The 21,861-nt window shown below is 40.4% G+C and overlaps 1 protein-coding gene across 6 annotated transcripts in view; it reads right to left on the bottom strand.

The window, feature by feature from the left end:
• The window catches only part of ATP6V1H (ATPase H+ transporting V1 subunit H), a 100,258-nt gene that overhangs the window by 60,972 nt on the left and 17,425 nt on the right, over positions 1–21,861 (bottom strand). For 3 of the 6 annotated variants that reach the window (XM_002758895.7, XM_035277162.3, XM_078352446.1), the window contains 4 exons: positions 19,140–19,253; positions 17,176–17,280; positions 11,245–11,298; positions 1,540–1,637 (listed from right to left, as the gene is read on the bottom strand). In XM_002758895.7, the coding sequence (XP_002758941.1) occupies positions 1,540–1,637; positions 11,245–11,298; positions 17,176–17,280; positions 19,140–19,253 (371 nt within the window). The remainder of the gene's footprint in view (positions 1–1,539; positions 1,638–11,244; positions 11,299–17,175; positions 17,281–19,139; positions 19,254–21,861) is intronic. The other 3 variants (XM_003734936.6, XM_078352448.1, XM_078352447.1) reach the window with 1 other exon arrangement.

Raw genomic sequence — 21,861 nt, 5'->3', positions numbered from 1 at the left:
CAGCTGTGCATCCTCACTACATCTCTGTAATAAATCTTATCTGTGAATACAACTATATACTAAGTCCGTGAGTCTTTCTAATTAATCCCTGACAGTGTGAACACAGCTGAGAATTCAGAATTTTTTATTTTCTGCCCATAATAATGACCAACAGAGGAAAGTGTTTCACAGTTATCAGGTTATTCAGAAGATGAAAATAAACAGATAGACTGCACTCTATTTCCTAACAATAACGGTGAAATGGGTCAAATAAGTGAAATCTTAAACTGTAAGTCTCTAGATAGCCATATCATAAGTGAATTTTTTCAAACTCAAGAACTGATAAGTGAGGAATATATTTCTAAGGACAAAAAAGGAATATAGTACTCTCATCTAGTTAGCCACTGAACATCAAAGACTTCCAGACAGTATTTTGTGGCAAGAACCTAGACCATTTCGCTCAAGGACATGTGATGATTGTCTGTCACCTTTCATGATATTTGTGTACCAAAATGTACTTTTTACAAAAAGGTTGCTATATTTTAATTTTTATTAAAATTTCTAATAGTTGTTTTTCACTCTCTTTATTTTTAGTTCGGTTAACTTTTCACAAAATGACTAAAAATATATTTGAAAGGGTCTTTTGGACCCAGAAGGCAAACTGTGATGGCTATTTTTCCTAACTGAGGATTCAATAAACAAGCACAAGCTGAAATTTCATAGAGTAATAGAAAAATAGCTACTAACTTGCTAAATTGATGGATATTGAATAGTTGTAGAATGCAAATATAATTCCTAAGAAAGCCTATTTGCAGAAGTAACTCATTCTAAGACACTGAATACAAATATTGACTGAGAAGATCTAGAACACTTGGGTCCGTTTCACAAGTATATCCTACACTGGAGACACAGGGTAAGAGTCCAATGGTTGTTTTAAATCCTCATCCACCAAGTAGCCTACTGTTGATAACCTAACTTTCCTGTAGATTTTCTAACAGAGAAACAATGCCTTGCTAACTGAAAAGAAGATTGGGTTTAAGAGCAGTCAGAGCTCTCATTATGAATAAATAAATTGATTTTCTGATGGTAAAACAAGATTTCCATTGTTTAGGTTTTCAGTTGCTTGTCTGTATAAGCCCGAACAGGCAGCTCCTCGAAGTTTCTATACCTGCAAATTAGGATCCCGCCAAGATTGGGCTAAATTATATGGCATTAGAAAGAAAGGTTTATATTCGCTCTTTCCTGGTTATGAACTTTTCTTGTTGATTTTTGCCTATATTCGCCATAAAATATTTTAAAAATTATTTTATATTCTGAGTACCTGGAATCCGTCCTGTTAAACATCAGGTTCTTAAGAGGCCTTAACCTCTTATCAAAGCACAGATCAAGCAAGGGAAGGGGTTCGATAGTTACTCACTTCCAAGAAGGCTAGCACAGCCAATTGTTAAACAGATACGAAAAAAATAAAATACCTCTTTTAGATTATTACATATTTCTTTGTAAATGTCAAGGAGAGATGCTTATAAATGTTATTTTACATTAAAGGTAAAGGGCACTCACCAATTTACCCCATCTGCTTCCACCCAAGCAAAGCGGTACTCGTTGACCCGGAGCATCAGCTGCAAACACCCAGCCACGCACTGTACGTACTGCGAACTCTGTACAAGAAGAAGTTCACGGTTTTTAAATCGGAAAACATGTAAAGTCAGGCGATCAGACACACTTCTAAATGCAAAGCCTGATTACCTACTGGAATTAGTATCTGGGCATCCAAAATTCCCTAACCTCTTTTCAAAAGTTAATTCTCATGTTTGCTTTTATGTCTACCTCTTAGAAATTAACACGATTTTGTCTCCTGAATTAAACCTACACAAGTCAGGACTACTTAACACACAGTTGGGAAAATCAGGAATGAAATACTTTATATTTAATATAGTTTGATAAGCATATTGCCTTACAGCGTTTCACATACCCCTGAATAAAGATACTATATATAGAGAATACTGTTCCACCTAATTACAGACCTACCAAAGAGCAATAAAATTAACAAAAAGAAAAAAGTAAGTCAAGATAGGCCTGTATGTGAATGACCTCGGACAAGTTACTGAACTTTTTCAATATGCCATTTCTTCATCCTTATGAGAAGACTGCCAAGCACCCTCAATATTGTTAGATTTGAGGGAAATAATTCAGGCTGGACACAGTGGTTCAAGTCTATAATCCGAGCACTTTGGGAGGCTGAGGCGGGTGGACTTCCTGAGCTCAGGAGTTCAAAGCAAGCCCGAGCAACATGGCGACATCCATCTCTACTAAAATTACAAAAAATTAGCTGGACATGGTGGCACGTGCCTGTAATCCCAGCTACTTGGGAGGCTGAGGCATAAGAATTGCTTGAATCCAGGAGGCAGAGGTTGCAGTGAACTGAGATCACATGACTGCATTCCAGCCTGGGCGAAAGAGACTCCGTCTCAAAAAAAAAGTAAATAAATAAATAATTCATTTCCCAACACAGCTAGACATACATAGGAACTCAGGAAATTAAAACTTTATAAAAAATTCCATATGGCATATAAAAAGTCTAATTAAACACTTGAAAAAGACTATGATTTTTAAAACCATCAGTTCAATAACACTGTCCCTTAGAAACTGTGCTTACACCTAAAACTTAAATAGGAATAATAATCCCTGAAAGTTGCATGCCCCTTCATTTTACCAAAGTTAGTAGGAACATCTGACGAGGACTTTTCCTTAAATATGTACAATAAGCCCTATAACTTTAAGAAGTAGAGAAAGGAGGCTGAGTATGACGGTTCACACCTGTAATCCCTGCACTTTAATCCTCAGGAGGCCGAGGCAGGCAGATCACTTTAGGTCAGGAGTTCAAAACCAGCCTAGCCAACATGGTAAAACCCCGCCTCTACTAAAAATACAAAAATTAGCCGGGCATGGTGGTGGGCACCTGTAATCCCAGCTACTCAGGAGGCTGACGCAGGAGAATCACTTGAACCAGGGAGGCAGAGGTTGCAGTGAGCCAAGATCATGCCACTGGACTCCAGCCTGGGCATCAAACTGAGACCCCATCTCAAAAAAAATTAACAAAAGAAGTAGAGAAAGGAAAGGAAATTTCAGAGAATAGCCTTTAAGATGAACATGCTAATTTCACAAACACAAAAAAGAACTTTTTAAGGAAAACATGAATGTTATATAAATTCACAGAACCTAACATACATGATGCTACTTAACTTTGTTCTAATTTAAATACCATTCATAAAAGCCTAACACTTCAGAGAAATTCCAGGAACTCTAACACAAAAACACAACAATATAAGTACATCTGGTGGAAGAGTCAAATGTTATCAAGAAAAGGTTATCTCTGGTTGTACCTAAAAAGCAGTTAATTTAGTCCCACAAAAACACAATGTATCTAGTAATACGATTCGCCTGAAAACTCAAAACATTAGCAAAAATTAATGAAATAGTGCATTTTCAGCTCTGAAACAATATTTCATAATGAAAACAGTACTTTCTTTTCCAATTAAGTTGTCAGGTAGAAACTGTCTCTAAAGAAGACGAATCCCATCTTTCCTGTTTAGAGAGATGACCAAGCAAGGTTTCCACACCAATGAATAAAAAGGCAGCCTCGAGCACCCTCTTTTCTTCCGTCATCATCAGCACCTCGAGCACCCTCTTCTCTTCCGTCATCACCAGCACCTCGAGCACCCTCTTTTCTTCCGTCAACACCAGCACCTCGAGCACCCTCTTTTCTTCCGTCATCATCAGCACCTCGAGCACCCTCTTCTCTTCCGTCATCATCAGCACCTCGAGCACCCTCTTCTCTTCCGTCATCACCAGCACCTCGAGCACCCTCTTTTCTTCCGTCAACACCAGCACCTCGAGCACCCTCTTCTCTTCCGTCATCATCAGCACCTCGAGCACCCTCTTCTCTTCCACCATCACCAGCACCTCAAGCACCCTCTTCTCTTCCGTCAACACCAGCACCTCGAGCACCCTCTTCTCTTCCACCATCACCAGCACCTCAAGCACCCTCTTCTCTTCCGTCACCATCAGCACCTTGAGCACCCTCTTCTCTTCCATCATCACCAGCTTCCTCTCATCACAAACATTCTTTGTTTCAGGGTGAGTCTTTCTTTTCTGTGGCTACTCACCATGCTATGTTGAAATACGTAACGCACCACAGGGATGGATTCTTGGTTGTTATTTCAGCTTCAGTATTCCCACCACAAATGAGCATATAAAACGTGCTGGTCCTAAAGCTGACACACTCTCTCCTAATGCACACGATCAGGCAGTAGCCACACCATTCCTGAGATTACTTTCACAATGTAGACAGAAACAGCACTGGGAAACCATTCCATTATTGCCTCCAATTACACCAAGCAGACTGCATCACTTTCTTGTTTTTCACTTAAACTGAAGTTAAAGAGGAAATAAAAATGTCCACTTTTATGATGCAAACAGCTCATTATTATGATACCCATTTTTTCAGAAGAGGAACCCAAGACATAAACAGGTGATATAATTTGCTGAAATGAAAATACTGAGTTTACCTGGTGCAGTGGCTCACACCTGTAACCCCAGCACTTTGGGAGGCCAAGGCGGGCAAATCACTTGATGTCAGGAGTTTGAGACCAGTCTGGCCAACATGGCAAAACCCAGTCTCTACTAAAAATACAAAAACTAGCTGGGCGTGGTGGCATGCACCTGTAATCCCAGTTACTCAGCAGGCTGAGGCAGGAGAATCACTTGAACCCAGGAGGCAGAGGTTGCAGTGAGTAGAGACAGTGCTACTGAACTCCAGCCTGGGCAAGAGTGAGACCCTGTCTCAAAAAAAAGAAAATAGTGAGTTAATCTTAGATTGGCACTGGAAGTCAACTCTCCTCCTGCTTGAGGTGGTATTCTTTGTACTGTGCCAAGCATTCTGGGCTAAGAACCTGGCACAACATGCATTTTCTATGCAGCAAACCTTGATGGTCGAGAGAAAAACACTATGTTCACTTCTCAACACATTAAAGAGAATATGATTTAGAAACATTATACAATGTTGCTGAAAATGCAAACTGTTACTGTATTACACTGAACGTCACAACAGAGAAAATAGCAACTACAGCATTCACCTTCTTAGTGAATGTGTCTCAGATACATACACCACGGAATTACAAATTCAGTAACTGAGGAACTGCAAAATAAGTAGGCAATAAAAGAAACATAAAAATATCAAGGACACTGTGTGTACAAAGTAAAATGAATGTTATAAAAATGTTTACAGACAAATTTTCAATATTCATCTTCATAATGCTAGGATGTAAGCACAAACTAAGTGAAAAAGGATAAAAACAGTATTCATCTAAATTCTGAAATTGTCAGCAGTTGAGAAAACAAGTCTGCTTGCAGTAAAAGGCATCTGTTCCACAGAGACATGGTGAAAATGCACAGAATGCTGGTATCAGTGAAGCACGGAGATAAACTTTTCAAACATATAATTAACTAAAATATGGCCTAGAAAGCAGTTTTACGTGAAATGAAAAGATGCTGAGCAAAGTTCTAAAAGTAATTAATATGTTTCATGACTATTAAACCTCTTTCTCTTAAAACTAAAAGGTGATTGTAGGCATGTGTGTATGTGTGAGTTTTGCTTCTATACAGACATGAAAACAATACAGGACAATACCAAGTGTCAGCAAAGAACTGAAACAAATGGAACTTTCATACTTTGTTGAAGGGCAAATAAACCAAAAACTGGCAAGACCCACTAAGACTAAATTTACATACACCCCATAAATCGGCAATTCTACTCTAAAATTAGATGCTACAGACATAAAGGTATACATCTGCCAAAAAATATGTACAAGAATGTTCACAGCAAGATTATTCACAAGAGTCAAAAAACTAGAAGCAACCCAAATACTCATAAGAGAATGAGTAATAGTAATATAATGAAATACTACACTGCAATGAAAAAGAATTACTGCTAAAGGCAATGAATGAATTTAAGAGACACAATGTTAAGCAAGAAAGTTCAGACACATCAGAGTTTCTACCGTATATGACTCCATTAAATGGAGTTGAAGATCAGACAACACGACTCTATGGTAATAGATGTCATCGTAATAACCTTTGTGCGAGCTGAGGTGAAGGCAGCAGGAGAAATTATGAGGTATAAACTCATCCCACTGAACATTTAACGTGGGCGCATCTTCCTTTATGTAAGTTATGACATGATAAAAGAGAAATCGAGAAAAGAAAGGAAAAGAGGAATAGAGCGGAGGACAGAATGAACACCGGAACAGGAATCAGAAGTGTTGTCACATAATGTTGGGCAACTCACTTAACTTCATGAAAACTGTTTTCTTGTTAGCAAAAGAAAAAGAAAAATAATATCAGCTCTACCAAACTGGGAAAAGGAAAAAAAAAAAAACTGCTATGAAACTGAAATCAATTTCTATAAAACACTAAACAATTGTAAAGTACTAGTATCATCACTATTCAGGAACGAAAATACATATATACCCCAAGAATTCTCTTGAAGCTGGCTGATTAAAAGAGATCCTCCAGTCAACAGTCCTATCTAAATTAAGATACAGTTTTACCAAAAAAAAAAAAAAAATATTTTCACTACTGGTTTACAAATTTATAAATCTTCAAAGTATTACTTTCAATCTGATGTGCTTAATCCAGTATTTCAACTACATGACTAGTGGGAATCTTTATTATAGAAAAAAATTGTGGGCCTAACTTAAAAAAAAAAAGCGATTTACTTTATAAATCATTGCTTTGTATGCAACTTCCGAGAACATAATAAATACATAGTATTAGGTTAGCTTAATTTATCAGTGCCATACTTTGAAAATGACATGTAAAAGGAAGTCATACCTAAATATTTTACCAGTTAATTTTCTTTTGCATTTCAGAATATATCTGCAGGCAATCCTTCCAAAATTCAATACAAAGCCCATTTTATAATAAGGTGTTGGACAGCTCATGTAATTTACCGAATACAGTGCTGAAAGCAAAAAACACGATGGTTGCATGGATACTTGATGTACTACTCCTTCCAATGTCTATGGTTTTCGCACACTATAAAGTTGAAAAATCATAAGTTGGACCATCATAGGTCAGGGACTATCTAATTTTCTGTGAGTTACTCTAGGTCCCCACAGACTTCACAACTCACCCGCTAGAGCAGACTACGATTCAAGAACAGGCCTGCACTACATGAATTACTGATGTGGCCCACTGATTTCTGCTACTTCCTCAGCACTTTTGATGGACTCAGAGTCAAAGCAATAAAGAACTAAAGGAAGGAAGTCCTCTACCTCTTCTGAAGGGGTGACAAGTATTACATCAGCACGGCATTAAATGAAAAACAAAGTCCAAGCAGTGAAACTAGCCTCCATTAACAAGAATATTAGAACTGCCACAAAAAAAAATTTAAGCGATCTGGTCAAAAGACAAAAAAAAAAACCCTAAGTTCTGGGCCGGGCACAGTGGCTCACACCTGTAATTCCAGCACTTTGGGAGGCCAAGGTGGGCAAACTACTTGAGATCAGGAGTTCAAGACCAGCCTGGCCAACATGCTGAAACCCCCGTCTCTACTTAAAAAACAAACAAAAAAACTAAGCCCTTTTTTCTCTCAACCTAAAATACTGTTACTGCATGCTAAAACAGATGAATCTTGAAAACATTATGCTAAGTGAAAGAAAACAGTCACAGAAAACCATGTATGATATCATTTCTATGGAATGTCCAAAAGAAGCAAATCCCGAGACAGAAAGTGGGTTAGTGGTTGCCAGGGCTTGGAGGCAACAACGGGAATGGGCAAGACTGTTAATGTGTACCGGGGTTGCTTGGTTCGTTTCTCTGAGATGTTGAAATGTTATGAAGTTAGACAGTGGTAATGGTTACACAATTCTGTAAATATGTCAAAAACCACTAAACTGCCAGAGGGTGCATTTCACAGCATGTGAAATATATTTCAATAAAGCTATTTTTAAGACTAAATAAAATTGAAAATGTACTTCCTCACTCACACTTCCAAGGGCTCCAGAACCATACACCGCTAGGGGCTGCCATAATGGACAGTGCGGCTGCAGTGACCATTTCTCCCATCGCAGAACGTTCTACTGGACACGACTACTCCATGAAATCAAGAGGCAAGATGAAACAAACAAGGAGGGCTGGCACCTAAGTCACTAGCAGTGACACAGCATTCATCTAGCAACTACTCATGCCAGATTGATTTCGCAACAAAAATCACGGAGAGCAGGACACAGACATGTATCCTTCTCCTGCATATGCATACTGTACCAATGAAGCTAGGCAGAAGAAAAAGGAAAACAGAAAGAAACAAATCCCCAGCTTCTTTCTAAACCTTCCCAGGTGTGTGAAGGAGTCAGAGTATTCTTTCATCAGGGCATCAGCATAACAATCCACTTCCTCCCTCTAGTGCCTTCCTCAGAAGAAAAGGCCTACAATGCACATTTAAGGATCAGTAAAGAACTCTAAAGTACATATAATCTGATGTCTACTTTCACAATTAGAAGACAAGATAACGCACTTTTAGGAAATTACACTTCTGTATAAAAATGTTTCACTGGGCACGGTGGCTCACACCTATAACCCCAACACTTTGGAAGGCCAAGGCAGGTGGATTGCCTGAGCTCAGGAGTTCAAGACCAGCCTGGACAACCTAGTGAGACCTTGTCTCTACCAAAATACAAAATAAATTAGTGGGGCATGGTGGCATGTGCTTGTAGTCCCAACTATTGGTGGGGGTACTGGGCTGAGGCAGGAGGATGGCTTGAGCCTGGGAGGCACAAGTTGCAGTAAGCTGAGATCATGTCACTGTACTCCAACCTGGATAAGAGAGTGAGACTCCATCTCAAAAAAAAAAAAAAAAGTTTTTGATGATCCACTTATAACTTAAGATGATGCTTCTGAGGCCATTTTAAAAAGGTAAGACTGCTGAAGCATGTTTAACATTTTGCAGTATAAAACTTATTTTATACTGACATCAAGTGGCAATAATTTGTAATGCAGTTTACCAAACGGCTTTTTTCCCCACTCTGAAAACCCAAAGGGATTTAAAGATATGATATTGATACCTTAAAAAGTCTGAGTAAGCAATGTGACTTGAGGAATGCCTAAAGATCCAATTCCAGCTCAGCTGCCTCATAAGTAATTCTCTAAGCAATTCATTTCTTCAGAGTCTCTGCCATTCATTAGCTGTGTGACATCAGGAATGTTGGTATGTTTTTCTGTTCAGTCTTACTACTCATTCATAAAATGTGGCTAATGATATGACCTACATTGAACAAGGAGTGTAAATATTCAAGGAGATGAAAATGTAAAATGAGTAAGTGTTCAGGACATAGTAATAAATATTAGCTCCTAGATTAAGATTCCCCTTTGGAAATACAAATATGAAAGGAAGGGCCGACGCTCTACTCTCAATACATGGAGGTCTGCTTTTCAAGCTGACAGCCATCTAAAAAAGTAAGAGCTTCAGGAAGAGTCCAAAAATATGTCCAGGGTTGAGAGGCACTAAAGGGAAGAAGATAAGAAACCACAGGCCATCTTTTCCTAACTCACAATCACTCCTGATGTGAATTCCAGCTGGGATGTATAAGAATCTACCAGATAAACCACTTTAAACCAACACACCACCAATTCAATTAATTTTTTTTTCTAATGCATTGCACAGAAAATAGCAAAATAATAATGTCATGTCAGCAAAGTCTGTTTCTCCTTATTTAAGCTCTAATAACTTAAATAAGTTTGTAAGTCTAAAAGAAACAAGATAAATAATTTTTCAAACTGGTAGAAATTCAAGTCACATAAAATAAACATTTCCAATTTAAGCAAAATAAAGATTGTCAATGTAAACACCTGCCTCTGACAGAAACGACACTTCCTACTCACCATTCCCCAACCCACCATTTCCTAACCTACCAGGCCCCGAGATCCCACAATTAGCTCTATATGTTACTCTGATTCCACTTCAGAAGGCTAATAGCCATTTTCTGGCCTAACATATGAGTCATCAAACACTTCAACTCATGCTCCAAGAGAAGCCCAGTTTCAAAATGGATTCTGTTGCCATCTATGATCTTAGAACATACAAACCCGTAGCATTCATTCAGATAATGGAAGTATCAGTAACCAACACGGATATGAAGCAGCTCCTACAGAGCTCATTTAGGTCTACTGCAGGCAGGTTACAAAACTCCCCTTCAAAGACGCTTCCTAATTTCCTAGCAATATTTCCAACAAATGAAGCTAGATGTACTTCTGTTTCTGTCTCCTTTTTCCCTTGCTCTCAAATGACTCTCATCATGAACATCGTTATCTGTCCAATCTTACTTCCAATTCCTGAGCTATTCCTAGAGCACAGCGAAGTTAAGTCATCCCAAATGGGAACGATAACTTCAGCCAAGAAAGCAACTTGGGGAGCCACAATTAGGTTTAACCTTTAACCTTTTGGCTCTACAAAAATGTGGAAAGAGATTGGTCAAAAAAGAAAAAGAGTCAGGCAAGGGGTTGGGCCACCCTGTAGCGCCACACAAAGCCTTCAGCTTCACAGTGGCACAGCCAGTTTTAGGGCCATCAAGTAACTGAATTTCTTGGCTGGGTACAGTGGCTCATACCTGTAACTCCAGCACTTTGGGAGGCCAAGGCAGGCAGATCACTTGAAGCCAGGAGTTCTTGAGACCAGCCTGGCCAACGTGATGAAACTCCGTCTCTACTGAAAATACAAAAATTAGCCAAGCATGGTGGCGCATGCTTGTGATTCCCAGCTACTCGGGAGGCAGAAGAATCACTTGAACCCAGGAAGCAGCGGTAACTGAATTTCTTCTAAATGTCCAACATTTAGTTCACCTGCTGATTAGACAGATACCAGTTAGTTTAATCAGGGAACTGAAGATTAAAGAGAAAAACTTTATGATTCTTTGCTCCAATTACGCTTCTGAATTCGAATTTTTGCTTTGATTCTCAGGTCTGAAACAAAGTGGCCTGGAAAACAGAGTAATGGGGAAAAACAAGTCTTATGACTACCACAGAAAAGATGATCCCCACAGACCACCAACATTTATATATAGTTCATAATACAGTCGCCTGGCTGGAGGTGACCATGGACTGACAGTTGGGGAACTAGTAAACACCTTCAAAATTTTAAGCTCTATAACTCAAAGTGATTTATTTTTGGAATGTTTAGGAGGCCAGTGAATTAAGAAGGAATATACTTACATCATTTGAAGAGACCATTCCTGTTTCAACAGCAACACCGCTACCACGCAGTTTCTATTACAAAATAAATAACTCATTATTTAGTTTTGTTTTAATTTCATCCTAATTTATCAGCTCACGAAAGGGAGCTAAGCACATTTTCTCTGAATTCTATGTCATAATTTTACCCTATAATTGTATTCCTAACCCTACTCAATAAAAAGCAAGGGGATGACACAGAACGTTCTAAAGTTCTCTACACTCCTCTAGAGACAATATATTAACCAGTAAATGGCTAAAAATGGGACAATAATAAACTGACTACTAAGCTCAAGGTAAATTTCATGAGTGAAGCTAGTGCGAATTTCCCAGTCTTAAGATTTATCTACGGAATTGTTTTCCCAATAAGACGACTGCCTTAAACTGAGCTGTCCACACTACATTCTGCAGCAGGACTTTCACCCACACTACATTCTGCAGCAGGACTTTCACCCACACTACATTCTGCAGCAGGACTTTCACCCACACTACATTCTGCAGCAGGATTTTCACCCACACTACATTCTGCAGCAGGATTTTCACCCACACACACATTCTGCAGCAGGACTTTCACCCACACACACATTCTGCAGCAGGATTTTCACCCACACTACATTCTGCAGCAGGATTTTCACCCACACTACATTCTGCAGCAGGATTTTCACCCACACTACATTCTGCAGCAGGACTTTCACCCACACTGCATTCTGCAGCAGGATTTTCACCCACACTGCATTCTGCAGGAGGATTTTCACCCACACACATTTTGCAGCAGGATTTTCACCCACACTACATTCTGCAGCAGGACTTTCACCCACACTACATTCTGCAGCAGGACTTTCACCCACACTACATTCTGCAGCAGGATTTTCACCCACACACACATTCTGCAGCAGGACTTTCACCCACACACACATTCTGCAGCAGGATTTTCACCCACACTACATTCTGCAGCAGGATTTTCACCCACACTACATTCTGCAGCAGGATTTTCACCCACACTACATTCTGCAGCAGGACTTTCACCCACACTGCATTCTGCAGCAGGATTTTCACCCACACTGCATTCTGCAGGAGGATTTTCACCCACACACATTTTGCAGCAGGATTTTCACCCACACTACATTCTGCAGCAGGACTTTCACCCACACTACATTCTGCAGCAGGACTTTCACCCACACTACATTCTGCAGCAGGATTTTCACCCACACTACATTCTGCAGCAGGACTTTCACCCACACTACATTCTGCAGCAGGATTTTCACTCACACTACATTCTGCAGCAGGATTTTCACCCACACTACATTCTGCAGCAGGATTTTCACCCACACTACATTCTGCAGCAGGATTTTCACCCACACTACATTCTGCAGCAGGATTTTCACCCACACTACATTCTGCAGCAGGACTTTCACCCACACTACATTCTGCAGCAGGATTTTCACCCACACTACATTCTGCAGCAGGACTTTCACCCACACTACATTCTGCAGGAGGACTTTCACCCACACTACATTCTGCAGCAGGATTTTCACCCACACTACATTCTGCAGCAGGACTTTCACCCACACTACATTCTGCAGCAGGATTTTCACTCACACTACATTCTGCAGCAGGATTTTCACCCACACTACATTCTGCAGCAGGACTTTCACCCACACTACATTCTGCAGGAGGACTTTCACCCACACTACATTCTGCAGCAGGATTTTCACCCACACTACATTCTGCAGCAGGATTTTCACCCACACTACATTCTGCAGCAGGATTTTCACCCACACTACATTCTGCAGCAGGACTTTCACCCACACTACATTCTGCAGCAGGATTTTCACCCACACTACATTCTGCAGCAGGACTTTCACCCACACTACATTCTGCAGCAGGACTTTCACCCACACTACATTCTGCAGCAGGACTTTCACCCACACTACATTCTGCAGCAGGACTTTCACCCACACTACATTCTGCAGCAGGATTTTCACCCACACTACATTCTGCAGCAGGACTTTCACCCACACTACATTCTGCAGCAGGACTTTCACCCACACTACATTCTGCAGCAGGACTTTCACCCACACTACATTCTGCAGCAGGATTTTCACCCACACTACATTCTGCAGCAGGATTTTCACCCACACTACATTCTGCAGCAGGATTTTCACCCACACTACATTCTGCAGGAGGATTTTCACCCACACACATTCTGCAGGAGGACTTTCACCCACACTACATTCTGCAGCAGGACTTTCACCCACACTACATTCTGCAGCAGGACTTTCACCCACAGTACATTCTGCAGCAGGATTTTCACCCACACTACATTCTGCAGCAGGACTTTCACCCACACTACATTCTGCAGCAGGATTTTCACTCACACTACATTCTGCAGCAGGATTTTCACCCACACTACATTCTGCAGCAGGACTTTCACCCACACTACATTCTGCAGCAGGACTTTCACCCACACTACATTCTGCAGCAGGATTTTCACCCACACTACATTCTGCAGCAGGACTTTCACCCACACTACATTCTGCAGCAGGATTTTCACTCACACTACATTCTGCAGCAGGATTTTCACCCACACTACATTCTGCAGCAGGATTTTCACCCACACTACATTCTGCAGCAGGATTTTCACCCACACTACATTCTGCAGCAGGACTTTCACCCACACTACATTCTGCAGCAGGACTTTCACCCACAGTACATTCTGCAGCAGGATTTTCACCCACACTACATTCTGCAGCAGGATTTTCACCCACACTACATTCTGCAGCAGGATTTTCACCCACACTACATTCTGCAGCAGGATTTTCACCCACACTACATTCTGCAGCAGGTTTTTCACCCACACTACATTCTGCAGCAGGATTTTCACCCACACTACATTCTGCAGCAGGACTTTCACCCACACTACATTCTGCAGCAGGACTTTCACCCACACTACATTCTGCAGCAGGACTTTCACCCACACTACATTCTGCAGCAGGATTTTCACCCACACTACATTCTGCAGCAGGATTTTCACCCACACTACATTCTGCAGCAGGACTTTCACCCACACTACATTCTGCAGCAGGATTTTCACCCACACTACATTCTGCAGCAGGACTTTCACCCACACTACATTCTGCAGCAGGATTTTCACTCACACTACATTCTGCAGCAAGGCTTTAAAAATAGGTGCTGATGTCAGGAAGATACAATACGCGACTTGCCTATCCACAGCAAAGGTAACACATTATAATGACAATCAAAAGCTGAAATGCCATACAGAAATGACCGAAGAAAGTTTAAGGCAGAAAGTGCAAGAGAAAAGCAATAATGAATTTCTGAAGGGAAATTTTTATTTTGTTTTATTCAGTAACTACGAAGTGCAGGCACGAGTCCCCATGACCCAAATGCAACACTCCAAACTACCCAAAAATGCTTTGAAGGCCACTATAAGGTCAAAGAACAAAACATCTAAACTTGCAACTAACTTGGACTTTTGAAAGTTTATTCCTATTAAAACTATGAAATTGTGGTACTTTTTGTGAGAGAGAAAAACACTCGCGATAAAAAGAGACACTCCAGATGTAGCACTATCGCAAGACAACTGAGCAAAGTGGCAAGTAGTATCAGAAACGACTGTCACTTTTTAAAATGAAGAGGCTGGATTTTAATCATGATAGAAGGCTATGAAGAAGCACCTGCCCGCAGCAAGAGGGACAGTGCAATGAGGGCCAAGCAGAAGCGGTAACCAGACTAGGAAGCAAGGCCAGGCTGCACCTGGGTACCCAGAGGAGGTCCCCCGCAGCAGAAGGACCCGCAAAGCAGAGGCGTTTACACAAGTTAAAGTCCACAACTTAAAGCCAAAGACTCTACGATAAAAAGAGTGCACGAAAAAGATGCAGAAAATACTTGAAGGGCACTGATCTATAAAAATTCAATTCTAATGAAAACTATTTTAGACACTGACTATACCTGAAAGCTAACATTACAGCAGAGTGAGACAAGAGTCTCACTCTGTCACTCAGGCTGGAGTGCAGTGGTGCGAGCAGCCTCAACCTCCCCAGGCGCCAGTGATCCAGCTACTCAGGAGGCTGCGGCAGGAGGAACTATGGATGTACACCACCACACCCAACTAATTTTTCTATTTTTTTGTAATGACAGGGTTTTGCCATGTTGCACAGGCCAGTCTCCAACTCCTGGGCTCAAACAATTGGCCTGCCTTGGCCTCCCAAAGTGCTAGGAGTACAGGCATTAAGTCACTGCACCAGGCCTGGAATTAAGTCTACTCAAGGGGAGAGATTATTTCAAAGTAGGAAAAAGGGAGTGGCATATCCTATATAACTAAACATTCTGATCCCAAATGATATGCTACATTTAGAAATTTTAAATCTCACTTTCAGAAGCTTTTTACATGCTTTAAATATCTTGTTTTTTTAAATACCTCAAAAACTCAATGAAATCTGCAAATTGGTGGCTCTTATAAAAACACTTTTTAAAAACCAAGCCCCAAACCAGTTAAAATTGATGCTATTAACATAAAAAGAATTTTGTTTAACAAACTCTAAAGTATCCCTGTCCAAATATATAAATGGCAATTAGGCTCCCCCAAAAAAAGCAGGCAGCAATGAGATAAAAAGTAAATCTAAGCACAATATGGTGTCTTTCTTACACCTCAAACTAAAATCTATTAAAATAATAAAGTCACCTGAAATCTAAACAACAACTTTCAAAAAATTTCAAATAGATGTTTATTTGTAACCTAACAGTACTGTTTCTCTGACCGGTCATTCCTCTGACAGGTCACCCTCACATCAAAACCTCATTCCCTTCTACCTTTTCATCTCCAGAATCCTCCTCCCTGTCCACCTTCAGTTCTCTTCTCTTCTGAGTATCAATCCCACCAAACCTCTTCATACCTACACTTCATCCCAGTAAGCCTGACACTAACACTCCACAGAGCCATCACTCGTGTCCTGTCTTTTGCCCTGTTCTGAGGAAACATAAAGACAGAACTGAAAACTTGTCGTTTTTTCAGTCATTACACCTGCAAGCTATTTTCCTCCACAGAGACATAGAGCTAGAAAGGCCTACAAGCAACCAAGATGACCAGGAGGCAGCCTCCACATTGTTCATTAGGCCTAACCAATCCTACCCTGAAACTGAAATTGTGAGAGCAAGCCGGTGTGTGTGACAGCACCCTTTCACAGCCGGACTGGGCAGGTCCAGGCTCACCCAGGGACAGCTGGAAGCATGGGAGGGACTCGGCCAGAAAAGGACAAACAGATTCAATAATAATGATCCAGAGCATGCTGTTTGCAGTTTGAAATGCCCCTGATGGCACCCAGGACTAGTTTGTTTATTAGTGTACTTGGTTAGACAGCTTAGCCTGGTTATGTGATCAACAGGGCATAAAAGATCTCACTCGAAACTTTCAGAGAGCTCTCCCCAAACCAAGATTTCTTGCACAGATCTTGGTGGTTCACGATCCTGGGGCAGCCGAGGGAGCTGCGCCTGGAAGTCTCTCGGCCCGAGGCACGCTCTCTCCTGCTGCACCGTTTCTTCTCCTTTGTTGAAGCCTCACACGCGCGTGCCCTTTGGAGCTGTGTGGGTCCTTTCAATTCTCCAGCATCTGTCATCTTGGCAGCCGCCTAGAAGAAAGGTACTCCCTGACCCCTGAAAAGCGCGAATAAGAAACCCCAAGTGGCAGAAAAGACAGAAAGGAGTGAAATGAAGCCAAAGAAAGAAAAAGCAAAGCATACTACCATATTCAAGAGCTGTTTGGTTTACTTGTCAAGTTCAAAATGGCATTATTTTAATAAAACATTTTTGTAATTCACATATTTACTATAAAAAGCTTAAAAGAACATGGATGTTAGATTCTTTTCAAAGAGACTTTAAAAAAAATTCTTTTACCTGTGAACTCAGCTGAGTTTTTATCCAGTTGAAGTAGTAATTTAAGTCACTGCCTTCCATCAATTCTTTTCCCCAAGCAGCTAACTTCGCAATAATTCTTGCTGCCTGAAAACGAGTAAGAAATACATCTGACTGCAACATTAATTCTAAAAATCACATTATATACCTTAAAAAAAGGATTTGTAATCATTTTGCTACACAGTTTCTCAACACTCAACTCCTCTAAAAATAATTTATATTTCATTTTTAAAAATATATTTTGAAACAAACATTTAAAATATATTTTTAAGTATTTCTGCCAAAGTGAACCAAAATTAGCTGGGTCTTAGGAATGTGTTGACACTCCATGTATTATTTGGAGTTTCAAAAGACTGGAATTCATTATATGACCACCAAAAAAAAAAAAGAACACAAAAATCTTTCTTAGAAGCAGACTGTCACCACACCACTTGCCAGAATTCTAAGCAAACTCTACAACAAATTGCCAACCTCTCCCACACTCATCAAGCCCCCTGGGAGTTCTGATACTTAAAAATCCATTTCTTGTGATAATATACATCCTAGGTATTAGTTACCTCTCCCAACATAAATATCCTTTCTCCATTTTCTTCATGCTATATAACCATTATTTTTTTAATTAAATAGGCTTACTGTTTAGGAGAATTACTGTCAGGAGGCCAAGGATTGAAGATATTACCAGTGGTGCATGCAGAAGACCAAGAAACAAGAGACCTGACATCAGCACATGGTAAACCAGTGGGAGTCTGCCCCTCAGAATGTGTAAGACTGGCCAAAAGTAATTAAATCATCAAGAAGTTAACATGGATTTGGCTGCACAGTGATAATGAACCTGTGACTAAGTGTGTATTTGTCAGTTTTGTTACAGCATGTGGAGCACATTTAAACCAAACAGTGAAGATAAGTCTCTACAATTTTAAAGAGGGAAACAATTACTGAAATATATTAAAGAATAAAAAATATTCTTTAAAATACAGTTTATTTCATCAGTCCTCCTTAATTTCTCTTTTTATAGGTATTTCATAATGTACATGACATATAAATATGCTTTATGAATACAATATACTGTATGAATACATACACATGCGGAAGAGGGAGGGAGACAACACACATGCTCAAAAATGTTTCTCCGCCAGTGGCCCTTGATTTGAAAACTAAAAACATCTACTCTGGAGCTACCACATGCCCCCAGCCAGCTCCTGCCATCCCCATCCCCAGAGCCCACTCCCCAGCGGGAACAGAGAAGGCTTGTTTGTACAAAGGTTTATTCTCTCAACCCTGCTTTCGGACTCCATGAAAGATTCTGCAGTACTAGGACTTCCAAACACAGCCTAAGTTTAAAACAGGAGTGTATTTAAGATACTGAAAAGCAATCAAGTAATTACTTAAAATAAAAATGAAACACAGTAGCTGCTTCAAAGTAAAGTTTAACCTATGTAGTAAAATGTGGTTTATCCTGCTACAAACACTGTAGAGCTATTTACATGTGAGAATTCTCCACAGGCTTTGATGCATTCCTTAGAGTCTACAAAACCTTAACCGTGTCAGAGCAAACCTGTCTCCCTCCAACTACCAATGTCCTGTCTCTACTGCACAATATTGAAAGCTAATGTCATAGTAGTTACTCCTATGGGAACAGACAGGTTACTAAGTCATAAAAGGCCCAGGTTTCTTTCTTACCTAAATAAGAATGTCATCACAATTTTATTTGGCACTTTAAAAAAAAATAAAATGAAAATTTTTAAATAAATCCCTTTCTTCTTGCATTAAAAAAGAAAAATCTAGCTGTGTGAAGTGACCCACACCTGTAATCCCAACACTTTGGGAGGCTGAGGCAGGTGGACTGCTTGAGCGCAAAAGCTTGAGAACATCCTGGACAGCACAGTAAGACTCCCCCCTCTTTAAAAAAATTAAAAAGGAAAGAATCCAATGAATTCAAAATTTACCATATGAACAGTGAAGGGATCCTGTCGATTCAACATTGGCAGAAAGTAGGGCCACGCAGTGTTCTTGCTACGTCTTGCATAGTCAAAGAAAATGCTAACACGCTGATGATTTTCCTAAAAAAAAAAAAAGGTATCACCAATCAGAACACATTTTGCTAAAGAATGTAACGATTATGCACCACTTCTCAAGCTCCCATCAGTCTGTGTTCTTTTTTCAATGTGTGTGTGTATGTGATTTGTCACTCTGTCGTTATCATTACAGGGCAGGCGGTAGGGATGGTGGTAGGGACAGATATTTTACTAATGAAATCACCTTTAATGATTATGATGATTTTAAATCACAAAGTATAAGACTGTAAGTCACACTTCTTGGCCTGCACCTCTGACCTGCTACTCCCAATGTAGCAGGTCTACACCCACCACTGACACCCTAGCGTGAGCACCTGGCTACCACGTGAGGGAAATCAAAACCAGAAAGGAAGCAGGAAGAGCACCAAAAAAACTGCACCTTAGACTACTAACAAACAGGCAAGGCAAATGGAATTAAGTGAATCGCAAATGTTCAAGGTTACTTCTTAGCCTAAAGTGGTAGAAAACTTGGGATAAACAGAGTAGAAAAGAACATATACTGCTGGTGGACACAGGAGGGAATTCTCAGTTCCAATCACGAAAACTTCACCTCTCACCTAAATTTTCTCTACATATCACTGGCTGAGATCCACTTTCTGGTTCATTAAATGACTAATAGCTGTTAAACAGCAATACTTTTAAAAAAATATTTTTAATACACCACTATATCAGCAGTAATACTTTTTTTTCTGTTTTTTTTATTTCCGTAGGTTACTGGGGAACAGGTGGTATTTGGTTGCATGAGCAATTTCTTTAGTAGTGCTGTGTAAGTAGTAATACTTTTTTAAAAGCACAAATAACTGCCTAAACAAAAATTCCTATTTTCAGATTAACATTTAATTACTTTTAAATTTAGTGGTTTTTATCGGTTAATATTGGTCTACACCAATAATTACCTATTCGAGAAATAGCCTACTGTCTCCTTAGGTAATGAGTCATTATTGTTTACAGTGACAACTGAAATAGTTGTAATAATGATTTTATCAAGGAACCCAAAATTCAGGTGAGCCATCATTGCTTCATTGGTAGAGGCACCCAGGTCACAAAGCTTTAAGAGAATAAGGATAAAGAAATCCTTCCGGTCAGGTACACTTAGCAACTGCTGTTGATATCCAGACATAGAAAAGAATTTAATCCTCAAAATCATGTGCTAAAAACTCAGCATGTGAGGAAATATAAGCAATTCTGTTCAAAAACATTTTGTTCAGAAGTGATGAGAAGAAGGGGGAGGGGAGGGGAGGGGAAGGGGGAGGGGGAGGGAAAGGGGAAGGGGGACGGGAGGGGACGGGGAAGGAGGAGGGGGAGGGGAGGGGGGAGAAGCAGCAGCAGCAGCATCTTTATTTTATTTTATTTTTCCCCTGTATCCACAAAGCTTATATTTTATTTTATTTTTTCTTATTTTTTTATTGCATTTAAGGTTTTGGGGTACATGTGCAGAGCATGCAATACAGTTGCATAGGTACACACATGGCAGTGTGTTCTGTTTGCTTTCACCCCTTCACCCACATTTGGCGTTTCTCCCCAGGCTATCCCTCCCCACCTCCCCCTCCCCCTGGCCCTCCCCTTTTCCCCCCAATAGACCCCAGTGTTTAGTACTCCCCTTTCTGTGTCCATCTTTAAAAGATTGGGTGGCAAAAAGAAAAAGAAACAGAAGTGAAAACTAGGGTTCTGCAAGACAAAAGGAGACCAAAAAAAAAAAAAAATCCAAGGACACACAATCTACCTCCCACCAAAAGGAAGTCATCTATTAAAGAAACTGCCAGCCTTGGCATATAGTGAGAGCCTTATCTCTACAAATAAAAAATTTCAAAAATTAACCAGGTGTCATGGTGAGTGCCTGTATTTCCAGCTACTCAAGAGGCTGAAGTGGAGGGCTGTTTGAGCCCAAAAGTTTGAGGTTACAGTGAGCTATGATGGCACCATTGCATTCCTTAGGTAATGAGTCATTATTGTTTACAATAATGACTGGTAGACAGAGTGAGATCTTGTCTCAAAAAAAGAAAAGGAAAGAAAGAAAAGAAAAGAGAAAAGGAAAAGAAAAAAACAAGGCCAGGCACAGTGGCTCATGCCTGTAATCCCACCACTTGGGAGGCCGAGGTGGGCAGATCACCTGAGGTCAGGAGTTCAAGACCAGCCTGGCCAATGTGGTGAAACCCTGTCTTAACTAAAAATATAAAAATTAGCCAGGTGTGGTGGCACACACCTGTAATCCCAGCTACTCAGGAGGCTGAGGCAGGAGGATCCCTTGAGTCCAGGAGGCAGAGGTTGCAGTGAGCCAAGATCATGCCACTGCATTCCATCCTGGACAAGAGCGAAACTCCATCTCAATTAAAAAAGAAAGCAAGGAAGGGTGTGGGGGGAGAGAGAGAGAATAAAACTGCCTATCACAAGGGAAAAAAAAAAAAAAGAAGGCAGGCACAGTAGATCACACCTGTAATTACAGCACTTTGGGAGGCCGAGGCAGGTGGATCATTTGAGGTCAGGAGTTCTAGATCAGCCTGACCAACATGGTGAAACTGTCTCTACTAAAAATAAAACAAATTAGCCAGGTGTGGTGGCACATGCCTGTAGTCCCAGCTACTCAGGAGGCAGG

Source organism: Callithrix jacchus, chromosome 16 (genome assembly GCF_049354715.1).
Source record: "Callithrix jacchus isolate 240 chromosome 16, calJac240_pri, whole genome shotgun sequence".
Taxonomy (NCBI): domain Eukaryota; kingdom Metazoa; phylum Chordata; class Mammalia; order Primates; family Cebidae; genus Callithrix; species Callithrix jacchus.
Note: the sequence above shows the minus strand (reverse complement) of the source record. Positions and strands in the feature narration are given on the sequence as shown.